Raw genomic sequence first — 16,367 nt, 5'->3', positions numbered from 1 at the left:
TTGCTTCCATTATTATATGCGTTTGCAAGTTCAGTGGCACTCAATTAGTCACCAGTTTTTGGTTTACAAGTATGGTTGCAACACTTGCACCACATAAAACCCATGTCTAGCTAATTCAAAATATCTGTGTGATATATAAATAGGCAGAAGCCTAGGGATTTGGAGAGAAAGAGAAGAGCGTTTCAGCCCCCACCCCTTTCGTTGGCTCATATATCCAGAGATATAAGGAAGACTATTATGGCAGTTGGCCCAACTGAGATGGGAGAACTAAATACTAGATCTCCTGTCCTTGAACTGTTTGTACTCAGCACCACTTCTGCCACCTATGCTCAAGACTGTTAAAAAGTCATTTTCATGCTTCACTCTGAAATCTGTATTTATACAACATGGACTTCTTTCACAAGTGGCAGAAAGGGAGGCATGGGATGGTCAGTTGAGACAGAAAGCTTGTGGTGTTTTTCACACACAGAGAGGCTTATCTAGTTTCTCCACTGCTGCAGCAGCAACAGGGGTTCCTCATGACAGGCTTCTCTATAGTTTCCCAGCATTAGTCTTCTGGCAGTAACCATACTCCTTTACCTCTACCACCAGGGCTTTTTCAGTTTCTGTTTTAATCAGCAATTGAATATCATAACTGAGGGACCTGTAATGACTTGCAGGGGACATCTCATTTCCCCCTCTCCCACCATTTATTCTTTCTATTCCCTGAAAGCCCCTGCAGCCTCTCCTTTTTTCTGCTGCCTTGTCTCCTTTCTATCCACCAGCCAACCCACCTTTATCTGCCCCCTGTCTTCAGCTTTCCTTTCCTTCCCCTAGAAACTTCTCCCCAGGAAAATTCTGTTCCGTGTGTGTGTGTGTGTGTGTGTGTGTGTGTGTGAGAGAGAGAGAGTCTAAAAGTCCAATGAATTAATGAATTAATGAATCAGAGGTGTTGAACTCATTTGTTACAAGGGCCAGATCTGACATAAATGTCACTTTGTCGGGCCGGACCATGTGTGCCATAAAATGTAACACAAAGTACTGGCAATACCAGGCATGACTGGATTAGGTGTGATTTGCAGAGGGTGTGTAGTAGGTGTGAAGATACCACCATTGGTAATGAGATAGGAAACCTAGGTCTCAGTTTGGTACAGGAGGATTCAGTCCAGGAGGATGCAAAGAATAAATGGAAAGAAGAAGAAGAAGAAGAAGAAGAAGAAGAAGAAGAAGAAGAAGAAGAAGAAGAAGATTTTCCTGTGGCTTGTATTCAACAGAGATGGTTGTATAAATTAACGCCAGTGTAACCCAACCCTAAGTTTTTTTTCCCCCAGTCATTTTCTGCTTCAAAAGAGAAGAAGAAGAGATTGGATTTATACCCCGCCCTTCACTTGGAGCCTCAGAGCGGCTTACAAACTCCTTTCCCTTCCCCTCCCCACAACAGACACCCTGTGAGGTGGGTGGGGTTGAGAGAACTCTGACACAAATTGCTCTTTCAGGAACAGCTGTGCCAGAGCTTGTGACTGACCCAAAGTCACATCAGCAGGTGCAAGTGGAGGAGTGGGGAATCAAGATTAGAGTCCGCACACGTAACCACTACACCAAACTGGCAAATAAGTCTGAAGAAGTGAGCAGTGACATCCCCTACTACAAATTTTGTTAGTCTTTAAGGTGCTACTGGACTCTTAGTCTGTCTACTGCTAAAACTATTGGGAAACATTTTAACCTTCCAGGACCTTCAGTTGCTGACCTAAGAGTAGCAGTTCTCTTACAAAGGAATTTCAAAGGGAGATTAGAATGAGAATCTGCTGAATTGCAACTGATCACGAAGCTCAGGACAATGCATCCTCGTGGACTGAACCGAGACCTAGGTTTCTTCTCTTATTACTAATGCCTGCTATTGTCATTTGGCGTCTGAAATCACTTCAGGATATAAGGACAGATGGACTTACATTCTAGCAGCTGTACCTGAAGAAGTGAACAGTGACTCATGAAAGCTCCTACTCTGGGACTAATTTTGTTAGTCATTAAAGTGCTCCTGGACTCTTGTTCCCTTTCACTAATAAATAATGCAAGTCCCCCCTCCCATCTGTTAGAAATGGAAAGAGGGACCTCTCCAAGTGCCATGGGACTCCATTTCTCTCCCTCTCTCTCTCTGAAGAAGTGTGCAAGCACACAAAGCTTATACCTGGAATAAAACGTTGGTCTTAAAAGTACCATGGGACTCTATTTCTCTCTCTCTCTTTCCTCCCTCCCCTCCCCAGAGGAGGAGGGGTAAGAGCCCTCAGGCAATCAAGGGAAGGGAGGCTTGGCTTTCATTCTCTCCTCTGCAAAGCAGGAAATAGGAGAGACTGGGCAAAACAAGATGCAATGCAGGAAGCAGGAACAGGAAGCAGCAGAGAGCCAGTTGCTTGCGGGCTGGATAGCAGCCCTGCAGGGGCTGGATCCAGCCTGCGGGCCATATGTTTGACACCCCTGAAATAAATGGTGTCAGCTAAGCCTGGTCAGTTGTGTAATAAGAAACCTGCAAGGACTTGCAAGTGAACCTCACTTTCCCCTATATCCCCTCTTCCCACACTGTTTCCTCTTTCCGATCCTCCTGGCAGCCTCCGTATTATCACCTTTCTCTTCTCTCCTTACCACCCACCAATCAACCTTTTTATCTGCTTCTCCATCTACAGTTATATTTATGATTTATTTACTTCATATATATCCTATGTTTCTCCACAATAGGGACCCAAAGCAGCTTATATCCTTCTCTTTTCCTCTACTTTATCCTCGCAACAACCATGTAAGGTAGGTTAGGCTGAGAGTGTGTGACTGGTGCAAAGTCATCCAATGAGCTTCCACAACAGAGTGGGGATTTGAACCTGTGTCTCCTAGTATCTAATCTGAAACTGTAATCACTACACCAACCTGACTTTTGTGTGGTGGCTACTATTGAACAGTAGCCAGCAGCCAAGCCTGGGTGAGTCATACAAGTCACGTGGTAGCAAATGACCCAATGATTGTTACCAGGACTGACCTCAATGAGCTCAATGAGACGTCCCTCAAAGGGCAAAAGAGCCCTGCCCTCCGTGCTTTTTACTGACAGAAACAAAGACTTGAATGCTGGCAGTTCTGTTGTGGTTACCTAGCTGTGCATTTCTTAAAGCTACAGGTGCTCCTTTTTTTTCATTTGGGCGTTAATCCCACCATGATTTTTTTTTTTAGATTTCAGACTTTTATGCAAACCTGAGTTCCCCTTTTATTTTGAGAAAATATTTCATAATTGTTATCAATTTTTGTTGTTGTTTAATACTACATTTATTTCTTCGCTATGTAATAGGAAAACAACTGCTTCATAGGATGTCTTTGCAAAAAGATACTATATTGTATGACTTTTTGACTGCATTCTTTAATTACAAGCTTTTTAGATAATGTCATTTAGGGGCTGTTGTGAATGACTTGGCTTCATTATGAATGATTCTTAGTCTGTGTCAATTTACATCACTCTTGGTATGACATAAGCTGTTCAGGCCTCCAGTGACAAAAAAGGGTAATGCATTAACAAATTCCCAAGATAATTATAGATATTGGTTAGTATATGCTTAGCAGTTTCTGGCCTCACATGTTGGGAGGAAGAGCAAGTTATGATTCTTTTTCTTCTTTGCCGTGGTTTCTGTGCAGGCACATATGGGGATTACATGACTGCAGGCCAGCCATGGAGAAGGGCTTCCAGGCTTTTCTGAAGATGCTTCTAGGCTCTGGAGTGCTTCCTCTCCTCTCTGTCTATAGAGGTCCCTTTCCACCCAAAGGGTTATGTGACAGAGGCGGGGCAAGCACTTCTTCCCTCAGTTCTCTTCTTGCTGCCATGAGGAGAGGGCATGCTTTGTGGACCTTCCAGAATAAAACAATGAGGTTTTTCTAAGGAGAACAGTGAAGACTTTCATCTACAAATTGGTAGGATGGCTCTATTTAAGAAGTGCGGGGAGTGCAGTGTGAAAATGGCCCAAAATGATGATCATTCCTCTGGGAGAGGGCCACAATATAGCCACGTGCCCAGCTTGTAGACACCTTACTCCTAAGGCATGCAAGGGGAGAGTGGCAAGACTTAAAGCCATACTTTGGGGGAAAGCTCTGGGTACCCTAGATTCCCACAGGGAAAAATGGGCCCAAATGGAAGAGGGTACAAGGGCCCATTCGGTGACTTTGGCACCAACACACTCATTATTGGAGCTGCAAACTCAAGTCTCCACCTTGAGATCGGCATCAGGACCACCTCTGAAAAAGGCTTTAAAAAGAGCCAAATGCTCACATCACAGACTGCCATTGCATTGGCGCCGTTAAAGCTCCCCTCAAAATCAACAACGTCTATTACCACAGAATCATAGCTCTCCGGCTTGAGGTCATCAATCTTCTCCCTCCCTGATGAATGGTCTCTCCTCAGAGCCACGCATCAACACCATGGCAACCCATTTTTGTGTCCAAGGACACCCTCGCCATTGAGAATGGTATCAAGGTCCCCAGGTTCCCTGGAAGACAAGGTTTTGGAGGTGCCTCCTATGGGCCCACCCACATCACAAGACAAAGGGCAAACAGATCCACAGCCACCAAATCAGTGGCCATCTCAGCAAAACCCATGGGGCCCATTTCCATTCATGATGCCACTGTAGTGAGAACAATGGGCACCCCCAGAGGCTCCATACCCATTGCAACCTGTAAAATCTTCCACAAGATCCAGATGGGACCACCAGCACCAATACCATTCTGACCAGGATTACCCCCATCATGGTTCCAGTTCTATGGACACAATCTACCAAATTTCAAAAGCAGGCTCAGAGAGCACTTCAGTGACATCTCTGGAAGATACAGTCACTGACCTGTCAGCTCCTTCCCCAACAAAGGACTTTAAAATGTATTCAGAACAGTTGATCTGAATGCCCTGACTTGAGCTCCTAGCTGTACATCCTACCACTTGCTGCCTTGACCCGTGCCCATCGTGGCTAATGGCCATGATGGGTTGCATGGTGCCCTAAGAGAAATTATGAACAAGTCGGACTTCCGGTTGATGGTGGCACACTCACGGACTCACCTCCCAGACAACCGGGGGTGTCTCCGTGCTCTGGCAGATGGAGGGGGTGAGCAGGCTTGTAAACCCCCCCAGGAGCCCGGGGAAGGGCACCTGGCCAAGGAGTTTTGAGGGGGTAGCCTCTTCTCTGGCCGAATGCCAGGGAATTGAGGCTCCCCCTTGCTCCAGTGGTCCGTCCAGCTGAGAGACCTGATGGTACAAAGTAAAGAACCCACTACTAACTAAAAACCCAAGAGAGGAGATCTCCAACTAGCTTTTTATACTTCATTCAGACTTTTCATCTTTGTACTTCTTATGAACTGTATCAATCTTTTAACCCTTTTACCATCCCCAGTTACATTTAATTGCCCAATAACAGTGCCCCCCATCATCCCCTAGAACCAAAATTCTCAAAGGCACGATTCAGAGTCCTTCAGCCTTTACTTCTTCTTCTCTTTCTTCCGCAGTTTGTAGGAACTTTTCAGGGCTGATGCCCCCTGCTCAGACAAAGAGTCCTCACCAGATGAACCAGTTTCCAGCTCTCCACTGGACTTATCGTCCTCTTCTTTTTTCTCATCCTCTAGCCTTCCCAGCTGCTCCTTTAGAAATTCTTGAGCTTTAAGAACAGAGTCAATCTTGACCTTCTTCTCCTTGATCTTGAATATTACTCCTTCTGGAAACAGCCATTTATATCCAATTGAGTTTGTTTGGAGGAAAAGCACAAGTTCTTTGTATTTCTTTCTGCGTTGTCTTACTTCAAATGGAATATCCTTTAGCGTTCTGACAGCATTCTCCCCCACCTTCAGGGGTGTCGCAGCAACTGCTTTCAGGATAGCATCCCTGACGTGCCTCTTTGAGAATCTTACTACAATTTCCCCAGGCAGATTATTTTTCTTTATGTATCCTGAATATGACCTGTAGGCCACATCCATGTCGTTGAGTAGCAAGTCCGCCTTTATATCTGCTACTGGGGCAAGTAGCTCACTCATAAGTTCTTTAAGATTCTCTCCTCTTTTCTCTGGCACCCCTGGGAAGCGCAGGACCATATTAGCCTTATCCATTTGCACCTGCAGCATCTGATCTTCCAAAGATACAGTTTTCTTTTCCAATTATTGCACTTTTTCCCTCTCTATCTGCGTTGTCTCAGCCATTTCCTTTACTTTCTCAGCATCCTGCTTCATTACTTGAATCAAATCCATTATTTGCGTTTGTTGATCAGTAATGCTTGTTGTCACAACTTGCAGCTGCTTTTGCTGTACAGTAATATTCGCTGTTACCACAGACATCTGTTCTTTAAAGACATTGAGCTGTTCCAGCAGAGGGCGCATGACCTCTGTCATCGCCTTCGTCGTCTCACTGGTCGTTTCTGGCACCTTCGGGGACTCTAGTTTCGCTTTTACAAGTTTCTCTTTGTCTCTGTCCCTCTTCCCCGCCAATTGTTAGCTTTTGCAATAAATTTTAAAGTCTCTGAATATGCGCTTATCTGTATAGTTCGATGAATGAGTACTTCTGGGCAATTTCTTGTTCTTCCACTCCCTCCCCTTTCGCTCAATGATTTACGGACATGGGAGACGTCCCTCCCACCACTCACTTCTGCCGTTTCGCCGCTTCGGGTAAGGAGTGTCTTTTCGTTTAAAAATCAGTTCTCATTTCACTCACGTTCATAGTTGGTCTTCCGACCCCTCTTCATTCATCATTTCAAATGCCTGATCTCCTGAACTTGATCCGGCTAGCTTCACTTCTCCCTTATATGTAGCTTTCCCTTTCCCTTTTTTCTGTTCTAGTTTTTGTAGTGTTTAAAAAATCAACAAAAAATCCTCTCCGGGGGTCTTAAAAAAAGAAAAAAAAGAAATTATGAACAAGTCCCTCACAGAGGGACTGTTTCCTGGGGTGCTCAAGGAAGTGGTGGTGCATCCTCTCTTTAAGAAGCCATCTCTGGATCCAGCTGAATTGGCGAACTACTGGCCAGTTATTTGGGCAAAATAATAGAGAGAGCTGTGGCAATTCAGCTACAGAGCTTTTTGGATGACACTTCCATATTAGACCCCTTCCACTCCGGTTTTTTGCCCAGGCCATGGGACGGAGACAGCACTGGTCGCCCTTACGGACGATCTCTGGAGGTATCTGGATTGGGGTGGTTTGGTGGTATGGTTGCTGTTGGACCTGTCAGCAGCATTTGACACAGTCGACCATAAGTTACTGATCCACCGCCTCACCAACATAGGAGTTCAGGGGCTTCTTTTGTAATGGCTTGCCTCCTTTCTCCATGGTCAGGGACAAAGGGTAGAATAAGGGGAACAACTCTTCCAAAGGTACCCACTGGAGTGTGGAGTGCCTCAAGGGGTGGTGCTTTCCCCGATGTTATTCAACATCTATATGTACCCCCATGCCCAGATCACCCGGAGTCATGGGCTGGGATATCACCAGTATGCAGATGATATCCAGCTCTATCTGATGTTGGGCAGTTAGTCTGGCTCCAGACCGGAAGATCTGGACCAGGTGTTACAAGCCATGGCTGGTTGGCTTAGACTGAGCCAACTGAAATTGAATCTGACAAAGACAGAGGTCCTGGTCCTAAGCCGGGGTGGTCCGGGGGTAGGGATCCCACTCCCGACCTTTGATGGGGCACCATTGGTGCCAGTACCAGAGGTTAGGAGTTTGGGAGTGATCTTGGATGCCTCCTTAATAATGGAGGCCAGGTCAGCTTTTTACCATCTTCGGTTGATCAGGCAGCTGGTTCCCTTCCTTGAACACAACGACTTGGCAATAGTGATCCATGCAATGGTCACCTCAAGATTAGACTACTGTAATGCTCTCTACATGGGGCTGCCCTTGTTGCAAATCCGGAAGCTGCAGCTAGTGCAAAATGCTGTGGGTCTCCCTGTGAGGGAGCACATCCAGCCTGCCCTGGAGGCATTACACTGGCTGCCTATAGCTTACCGGATTCACTTCAAGGTGCTGGTTCTTACCTTTAAAGCCCTTTATGGCTGGGGACATACCTGAGGGACCGCCTTTCCCCATACAGACCCCAAAGAGCACTACAGTCACCGTCACAAAACTGATTGGTCCTCCCAGGCCCCAAGGATGCCAGGCTGGCTGCAACCAGGGCCAGTGCCTTCTCGGTGGTAGCTCCATACTGATGGAATAAGCTCCTGAAAGAGATCAGAGCCCTGGAGGACCTTTTACAGTTCCACAGGGTCTGCAAGATGGAACTCTTCCACCAGGCTTTCAACTAGGAGCCGCCACCGTTATCAATAACAACTGAAACTTATAGAGCCTGGCCCTTGGTTTGCTACTGACAGCCTGTGCCCACCGATTATGTCTGAGAAGATCAGCAAGCTGAACATTTAGACAATTATGGTTCGCACTCATGTGGTACCGCCATCTTTATGATATCAAAGAACGCTACTAGCACTAATATTGTATTGTTTTTAATGAACTGCTTTTAGATGTCTTATGGTAATTTGATTGTTATTTGTGTATTTACCCTGTGTAAGCCGCCCTGAGCCTGCCTTGGCGGGGAGGGCGGGGTATAAATTGGAAAAATAAATAAACAAACAAATAAAGCTAAGGCCTTTTGCCCAGAGTCCCTGAAAGCTCACTCAGTGAGTGCTCAGGTGTCTTCAGCAGCATTCCATGTCAGACTTGCACTGAAGGACATATGAAAGGCTTAAGTCCACTCTATGTTCATCAAGCACTACTCAGTGGACATGGACTCCAGAAGTGAAGCTGTAGTGGGAAAAACTGTGCTACAAGCGATTTTCTGTTATCAGCCCACACCCTCCTCCTAGGGTAGGTGAGCTTGCTATTCTCGCATGTGGGACTGCACAGAAACCACGATGATGAAAATGGGGTTGCACTTACCTGTAACCATTGTACATCGAGTGGCTTTCTGTGCAGGCACGCATCCCTCCCTCCTTTCCCTGCTGTGGGCTGCCAGACATGCAGGGGCCTCCTCACTGCGGCAAAGGGAACTAAGGGAAGGAGTGCTCAGCCCACCTGTGTCACATGACCCTTTGGGCAGGAAAAGGGACCTCTATAGACAGAGGGGAGGGGGAACACTCCAGAGTCTAGAAGCTTCTTCAGAAAAGGTTGGAAGCTCTTCTCCATGGCTGGCCTGCAATCATGAAGTCCCCATGTGTGCCTGCACAGAAGGCCACTCGATGAACAAGGGTTACATGTAAAGTGCAACCCCATTTTTTCACTCTTCTTTCAAAGAAGAGCTCACCATCTTTCTTGTGGTGACATGCATGTGCGCCTCTGCAACTTAAGTGCATGCCTCTAAGAGCAAGAGGTCCACCTTCATGTTTTATTCTGAATATACAAAAGACAAGGCACAGTACAATTTTGGCGCTTCTTTGAAATGTATAAACCTATTATCAGTACAAGTCGAAGATGATTTTCTGAGTGCCAGAAGGAACAAGCAAGCCATCTCAGTGTTAGAGGCATTTTCTTCCATATAGCTGAAAATTTCTACTATGCCACATCTGAGTTTTTTACCCATTGAAACATTAACAGACATAGAACCTTGCTAATGAGTAATATAAGCCCTCAGCATTAATTTAGATAATGCTTCAAAATGCTGCTACTTTAGGAATATTTCAAATCTTTTAAAAAGTATTTGTAAAGCTCCTTTATGCATATGTGGTGGCGGTGTGCTAAAGTACAAAAGTATTGGAAGAAAATACAGATAATTATAAGAGAGGTGCTGTGGGTGAAGTTACCACTTAGCCCTGAAATCTACCTGCTAAATATGGTCCCAAAGGAGTTTGACAAAAATGAGGTTTATGTGATTATGTTTATTTTGACGGCAGCAAGAATCCTTTGGGCCAAGTATTGGAAATTGGATAAAATACCTCAGAAGGAAGAAATAATATATAAATTACTGGAAGTGACAGAAGTTGACAAATTAAATGTAATACTAGGGGGGAAAGATGAAAACAGTTATGAAAAAAGGTGGTCAGGGCTATATGAGTGGATAGAGAAAGAGCAAAAAAATACTCGAAAAGTTATGTAATTTTGAATATGTTTATTTTATTTTATTGTACAAACTTATAAATAAAACTTTTAAAAAAGTATTTGTAAATGTTTGATACAGTTGATACAAAAGACAACTGGACTCTTTGACAGAACGTTACTCTGAGCCATGTACTGTTTTTTTCTTTGTGCCAGTATCTCTGCCATGCTTCTGCACTGGTAAGAGGAAAGAGATTGGGTCTTAATATAGAGAAGAGACTATTGGACATGATCCTCTGACCTTCAAAATGCTGAGGTTGCACGGGGAATTGTAGATAGGAAGAAAGTTAGTACACTTCTGTTGAGAAATAATTACATATGTGAATGTGTGCTCATGCACACACACACATACACACACTCTGAAGCTGCAGAAAGTTCAAATGAAGCATTACCTAATACATTGTTATGTACCACAAGTACAAGTGCTGGGTCATGCCAATTATATTTTGTCTTCCTTGAAGGTCATTGTTATACCTTGCCTGGATCACTGTTTTGCCCCCCCATGACATTTTGCATATCTGCTGCTCGTCAGTTCCCTGGCAGCAGTCAGACCTTTGTCCAGTTTGGAATATCAGTAAAACTTGGAAGATTGAGCTAAGAATACTTTCTCGCTGCTGAACTCTTCTGCCCAGGACATGCTGATGAACCTGTCATTATATGCTTCAAGAGAATCAAGAGAAAACTTGGTTTCCTTTTTCCTAGCTACTGATACAAAATGACTTGTGATGTTTTGGTTCTCACAGGCAACATGGTTTAACTGGCTATGGAACTATGCTGGCACACTGGCTGCTGTGCCCCATCCTAATCACTTCTTTGCTCTGCTGTAGGGTTTTAGAACTGAGTTGTAGGAATTCAGTTCTAGTCCACTGAGAGAAAGGCAGCCTCCGTTGCCAGCCCTTAGAGTTTTAGCAGTGATACAGCTTGTCAGTCAGTGTGATGCATCCAGATTTCACAGAGGAAAACACAGGAGCAATAGTGATTTTCTTGCAAGAAGCTGTGCCTGTTTGAGTGCAAGCTTTATTTAGACACTGATATTAAATCCCTGCTCCTTGTCTTCTGTGGCTGGCTATGCTCTGCATACTGTGGTTAAGCCATTGATGTATTAATTGCTAGCTACCCCAGAGACCGTAGTTGCATTTCTCATTCGTTTAAAGTCTTTCATTGTTGCCTGCTCAAAGACTGTGGGTAGCTACTATATCTGGTGCTTATTTTAGTTGCTTGGCTACTATGAGCTATTATCTTGGATTTGCCTGTGGTGTCCAAATAAGGAAAAATGTACCAGGTACTGTCAGTTCCCACTAATATGATTTTCTGTTCCTTAGCTGTGGTTGTTTTATTGTGGCCCTTGGTTCACTGGCTTTCGTTCTGTTTCCAGAAATACAAAGTCTTCCTGAATTCTAGCACCGTTCATTCCAAATGACTGTTGAAACAGGATGATTGTTGTTATCTGTTTGTTCTTTACTAACCATTGCAGCCAATATGGCATTTAAATGTATTTTAAAATCCAGTCCCTAAACTATGTTCTGTTTATTTCCATAGGACCTCTGTCTCATTAAAATAATCGGAGACTGTGGGGCATTGGTTTGGGTGGATTGCCTCTATGTCTTTTCTATGTTATGCACAGACACCAGTGAAATTAGTGCTGGTTTCTCAGCATTGCCGCTTCTTTGATCATGTTCAGTATTTCTTTATTCTGGTCTCTAAAAATATGATTTAAAAAAACCTTTCATCAGGACAGTATAAATAAATGACTAAGATATGATTGAATGGTACTCACTTTTCTTTCCTGCTTTTCAATTTTATTTCATAATTGTAAATCTGATTGAGTGGCTCTATCATTCTAATTAGGTCTGTTACCCACTCTGGAATTCTTTCATTGTAGTTTTCTTTCTACAAGCCCAAACAATGGGTTCTAATAGAGGCTGCCAACTTAAAACTAACTTTTCTTGCAATTTTTGTCTCCTCTCCTTCCCTTACTTGATCTTTCTGGATTTGGGGGTTTTGTGGTGTTTTAACATTTACAAGATGAGATGTAGTTTTCTGTTTATATTAGCAGTCGTCTGTCTGTGAGATATGGACCAACCAGAATGCAGGATATCCTTACACAGCAGTCCATCAGGTTCATAATGTAAGATACTTCAATAAATGGCTACGTTGTCACTGTATGGCTGTTCAGTGTGTTGCCTTGGTGTTAATATTTGAAACAGGAGCCATGCTTTTTGGACTGCAAAGCAAATGTGTGACATCCAGTATTTTCAAGGATTGTATGTATTTATTTATTTTTGCATTTCATTTTGCATAGTGTGCAGTTAGCGTGTTGGTTTCTGTGTAACTGGATGCAATTTTTTAAAGTTCCAAAGTCTGTTATCTTTGTTCCTTTAAAAAAAAGAAAAAGAAATTGCTATCTTGATTTCAGTTTCTGTTTTGGATCATTGTCTTTGTTCACTTCCAAAGACAAGAAGATGTGTAAATTGCACAATTGCTGCAATTTTATTCTGTTTTGTGCCTTCCCTTCCTATAACCAAGGAGGATCCTCTTTAGTTTCTCAGTGATGTTTTTTCCCAGTTTTAAAATGCACTGAGTCACTTCAGTGTAGGGTTGCCAAATAGAAAAATCTTACCGGCGGGGGAGCATCCTGTCGCTCCGGGAGCCGACCAGGGACGTGCGTGCGTGAAGCGCACGCGCACGCTTCTGGAGCATCACCGGAAGTGACGTCACACGCTGGGCGGGGCCACGCCATTTGAGGGGGAAACTCTTTGTTTTCCCCTCAAATGGCGTGGCCCCGCCCCCAGCATGCGACGTCACTTCCGGGTGACGCACGCGCGGGGGTGGGGTTTCCCCTGGGCCCCGATTCCGCGGGAGCGGGAATCGGGGCTCGAAACTGGGGGGAATTCCGCCCCCTGGGGGGATTTGGGAACCCTACTTCAGTGTGTGCTATATGGGTGGTGTCTCCTCTCTCGCCTTGACTTCTAAACAATCTGCACTTATTTTTAGATTCAAAAAGTGTCTTGAAAGCAACCCCCCACCTCTAGAATATCAGCTGTAAGAACGCCTTTGTGTGTTACTTCAAGTATACATTATTGCTTCCTGATGTGTGTTCAAAACAAACATGTTATGATACACTTTTTCACAACAACAGTGTTAATATTTACATTAGAAAGAAGAAGTAACTCATGAAGCAATGCACTTGCTCATCTTTGCAACAGAGGGAAGACACATTTGTTTCGATGCAGGGAATCAGTAGTGCTTCAGGAACCTGCATGCCTGCTACTACATTTCCTCCTGGATGACCAGCACTAATACCACTCATAATAATATAATCTAATAATAACATTATGCATATAGTGACCACAAGTAAGCATAGCGTTGATAATTTGTGACGGTTAAGGCCTTGCCCTCCTGTTTTCCCCATTGCATGAGGACAGAAGTTGACTATCAAAACTCTAGACCCCAGAAGATCGTTGACAAACCCAACTGAACTATTTTAATACATTAATATTGATAATCATAAAGACTTATGTGTGCCAATTGACAGAAAATAAAATTGAAATAATGTTTTGGTTGAATAAAAATGGTGGGTTATGATATAACACTAAACAACGTCCATACAATAAGTGATTTTGAAAAACTAAACATCTTTTGCTTCAGTTGCATTTTCAGTCATCACATGGTTTTTAATATTTACAATGAGAATAATCCAGCCAAGGTTAAGCACTTTTAAATTTCAATTATTTTATTGGATGATTTAAGCATATGTTTAAATACTTCCTAAGGTATCCTGATTTAAAATGGGACTGATGATGTAGTTCTAAGACCACTTTCCTAGGAGTAAGCCCCAATGAGCAGACTTCTGTAGGATTCTGAGTAGACATGCTTAGGATTGTGCAGGTTAAATGCTTACTTTTGGCTGGATTATGCCATCTGTTTGGAAGGTGATACTTATTTAGCTTCAAGACAGGAATTTGACTATAATTACTTCTGTTTGCTTGAATTTTTTTTACTTGTTTGACTTTTATTTTTAGCTTTGATTAGATTTTATAGCACTAGCCACCAAAATTGTAATTTTACAATTTTGTAAATAAATCTGTAATCCGGTTCAAAAGGAGTATGTTTGTACTATAGCCCCACCTGGAGTACTGTGTCCAGTTTTGGGCACCACATTTTAGGAAGGATGTTGACAAGCTCGAGCATGTCCAGAAGAGGGCAACCAGGATGGTGAGAGGGTTGGAATCCAAGTCTTATGAGGAAAGGCTGAAAAAGTTGGGTATGTTTAGCCTGGGAAAGAGAAGGCTTAGAGGGGACATGATTGCAGTGTTCAAGTATTTGAAGGGCTGTCATGTAGAAGATGGAGCAGATCTATTCTCTCTTGCTCCAGATTGCAAGACTAGATCTAATGGGTGGAAATTACAAGGGAGTCATTACCGGCTAAATATCAGGAGAAACTTCCTAACTGTAAGGGTGGTTGAGCAGTGGAACAGTCTGCCTTGGGAGGTGGTGGATGTTCCTTCGCTGGACGTTTTCAAGCGGAGGCTGGACGACCATCTTTCGGTTATATTGTAGGTACGTAGGGCTATCTTTCAGTATACTCCTGCAGAGTGCAGGGGGTTGGACTAGATGACCTGCAAGATTCCTTCCAACTCTAACATTCTGTGATTCTATGATTCTATATTTTCTGCACAGAAGAGGCAGGAAGGGCCATTTCACTCCCTTCCCTGTTGCAGCTCCCTGACTTGCATAGGTATTAGCTCACATGGGTCCCATGATTCTGGGAATCAGCTACTAGAGAGAAGAAAATATGGGAAATATCCCTGATGCTTGCCCGCATGGACTGCAGGATGCAACCCAGTATCTGTTCAAGTGTTGAACATTTTTATACTCTTGTACAAACATACTCCTTTTGAACTGGATTGCAGATTTATGTTGGTGGCTATTGCTATAAAATCTAATCAAAGCTAAAAATAAAAGTTAAACAAGTAAAACAAATTCAAGCAAACAGAAGGAAATTCATTATAGTCAAATTCTCTATAGGTATTACTCTCTCTCATGGATCACTGCCTTGATGTGGCAAGGGGTCTTGCGTGGTTTGATGAGGCTGTGGGCTATGACATGAAGGGCCACCCAGGATGGATAGGCCACAGTAGAGAATTTAGGCAAAATGTGATCCACTGGAGAAGGAAATGGCAACTCACGCTAGTATCTTTGCCAAGAAAACCCCATGGGCAGTAACAAAAGGCTAAAAGATATGATGCCAGAAGATGAGCCCCTCAGGTCGGAAGGTGTACAATATGCTACTGGGGAGAGCAGAGGGCAAGTACAAGTAACCCCAGAAAGAGTGAAGCAGCTGGGCCAAAGTCGAAAGGACACTCAAATGTGGATGTGTCTGATGGTGAAAGGAAAGTCCGATGCTGCAAAGAACAGTACTGCATAGGAACCTGGAATGTAAGATCTATGAATCAAGGTAAGCTTGACGTGGCCAAAAATGAGATGGCAAGACTGAACATCAACATCTTGGGAATCAGTGAACTGAAGTGGAAGCTCAAATACTTTGGCCACCAAAAGAAAAGGGAGCACTCACTGGAGAAGACCCTGATGCTGGGAAAGATTGAAGGGGACGGCAGATGATGAAATGGTTAGACAATGTTATCGATGCAACGAACATGAAATTAAGCAAATTCCGGAGCACGACGGAAGACAGGAGGGCCTGGCATGATGTGGTCCATGGGGTTGCGAAGAGTCAGACTGTGCGACTGAACAACAACAAATAGGTATTACTGCTACTGTGAATTCTTTTGAAAAGTATGACAAATGAAAACCTATGTAACCATATTCCATGTGGACATATAACTATTTATCCTCTATTAATTACAAAGATCATGATCTAGCAAGGCAGAACTACACATGATTGCTCATGATTTGGAATCTTGAGCACACAAAGAGCACTGAATTGTGGACAATATTTTGTGGGTAGTTAAACAATAGGATGTAGGAGATCACTTCACTATGACAGTTTCTGCATTCCTTGCCTATCTCAAGTTTTCCCAAGCAGTAATTTTAAAAGCATTAATGTTCAGCATAAATTTCCATACAGCTTAGCCAATAGGGTATATTTATCTTTCTGAAAGTTATTTGCATCAGAGTTTTAAAACATGCAGATATCACATGTGCTGTCATCGTAAAAAAACATTCTCGTCAAGCTGACTATTCAAGTGGAAGAAAGTATAATCTTGGAGTAAAAATAATATTTGAGTGACATTAATAAGCTTACTTAAATAGTAAACAAGACTACAAACTCTTGTTTCTTATCTATTTCATTACATCACCACTT

At 43.3% G+C, this 16,367-nt stretch overlaps 1 protein-coding gene across 2 annotated transcripts in view; it reads left to right on the top strand.

The window, feature by feature from the left end:
* Nucleotides 1-16,367, top strand: part of LOC107119126 (ankyrin repeat and sterile alpha motif domain-containing protein 1B-like) — a 357,976-nt gene that overhangs the window by 316,522 nt on the left and 25,087 nt on the right. The window contains exon 6 of one of the 2 annotated variants that reach the window (XM_015421575.1): nucleotides 12,099-12,170. The exons of the other annotated variant lie outside the window; for it this stretch is intronic. Within the exon in view, the coding sequence (XP_015277061.1) occupies nucleotides 12,099-12,170 (72 nt within the window). The remainder of the gene's footprint in view (nucleotides 1-12,098; nucleotides 12,171-16,367) is intronic. 2 annotated transcript variants of the gene reach the window in all.

This window comes from Gekko japonicus, unplaced genomic scaffold (genome assembly GCF_001447785.1).
Source record: "Gekko japonicus isolate JY-2015 unplaced genomic scaffold, Gekko_japonicus_V1.1 scaffold684, whole genome shotgun sequence".
Classification (NCBI taxonomy): Eukaryota; Metazoa; Chordata; class Lepidosauria; order Squamata; family Gekkonidae; genus Gekko; species Gekko japonicus.
Note: the sequence above shows the minus strand (reverse complement) of the source record. Positions and strands in the feature narration are given on the sequence as shown.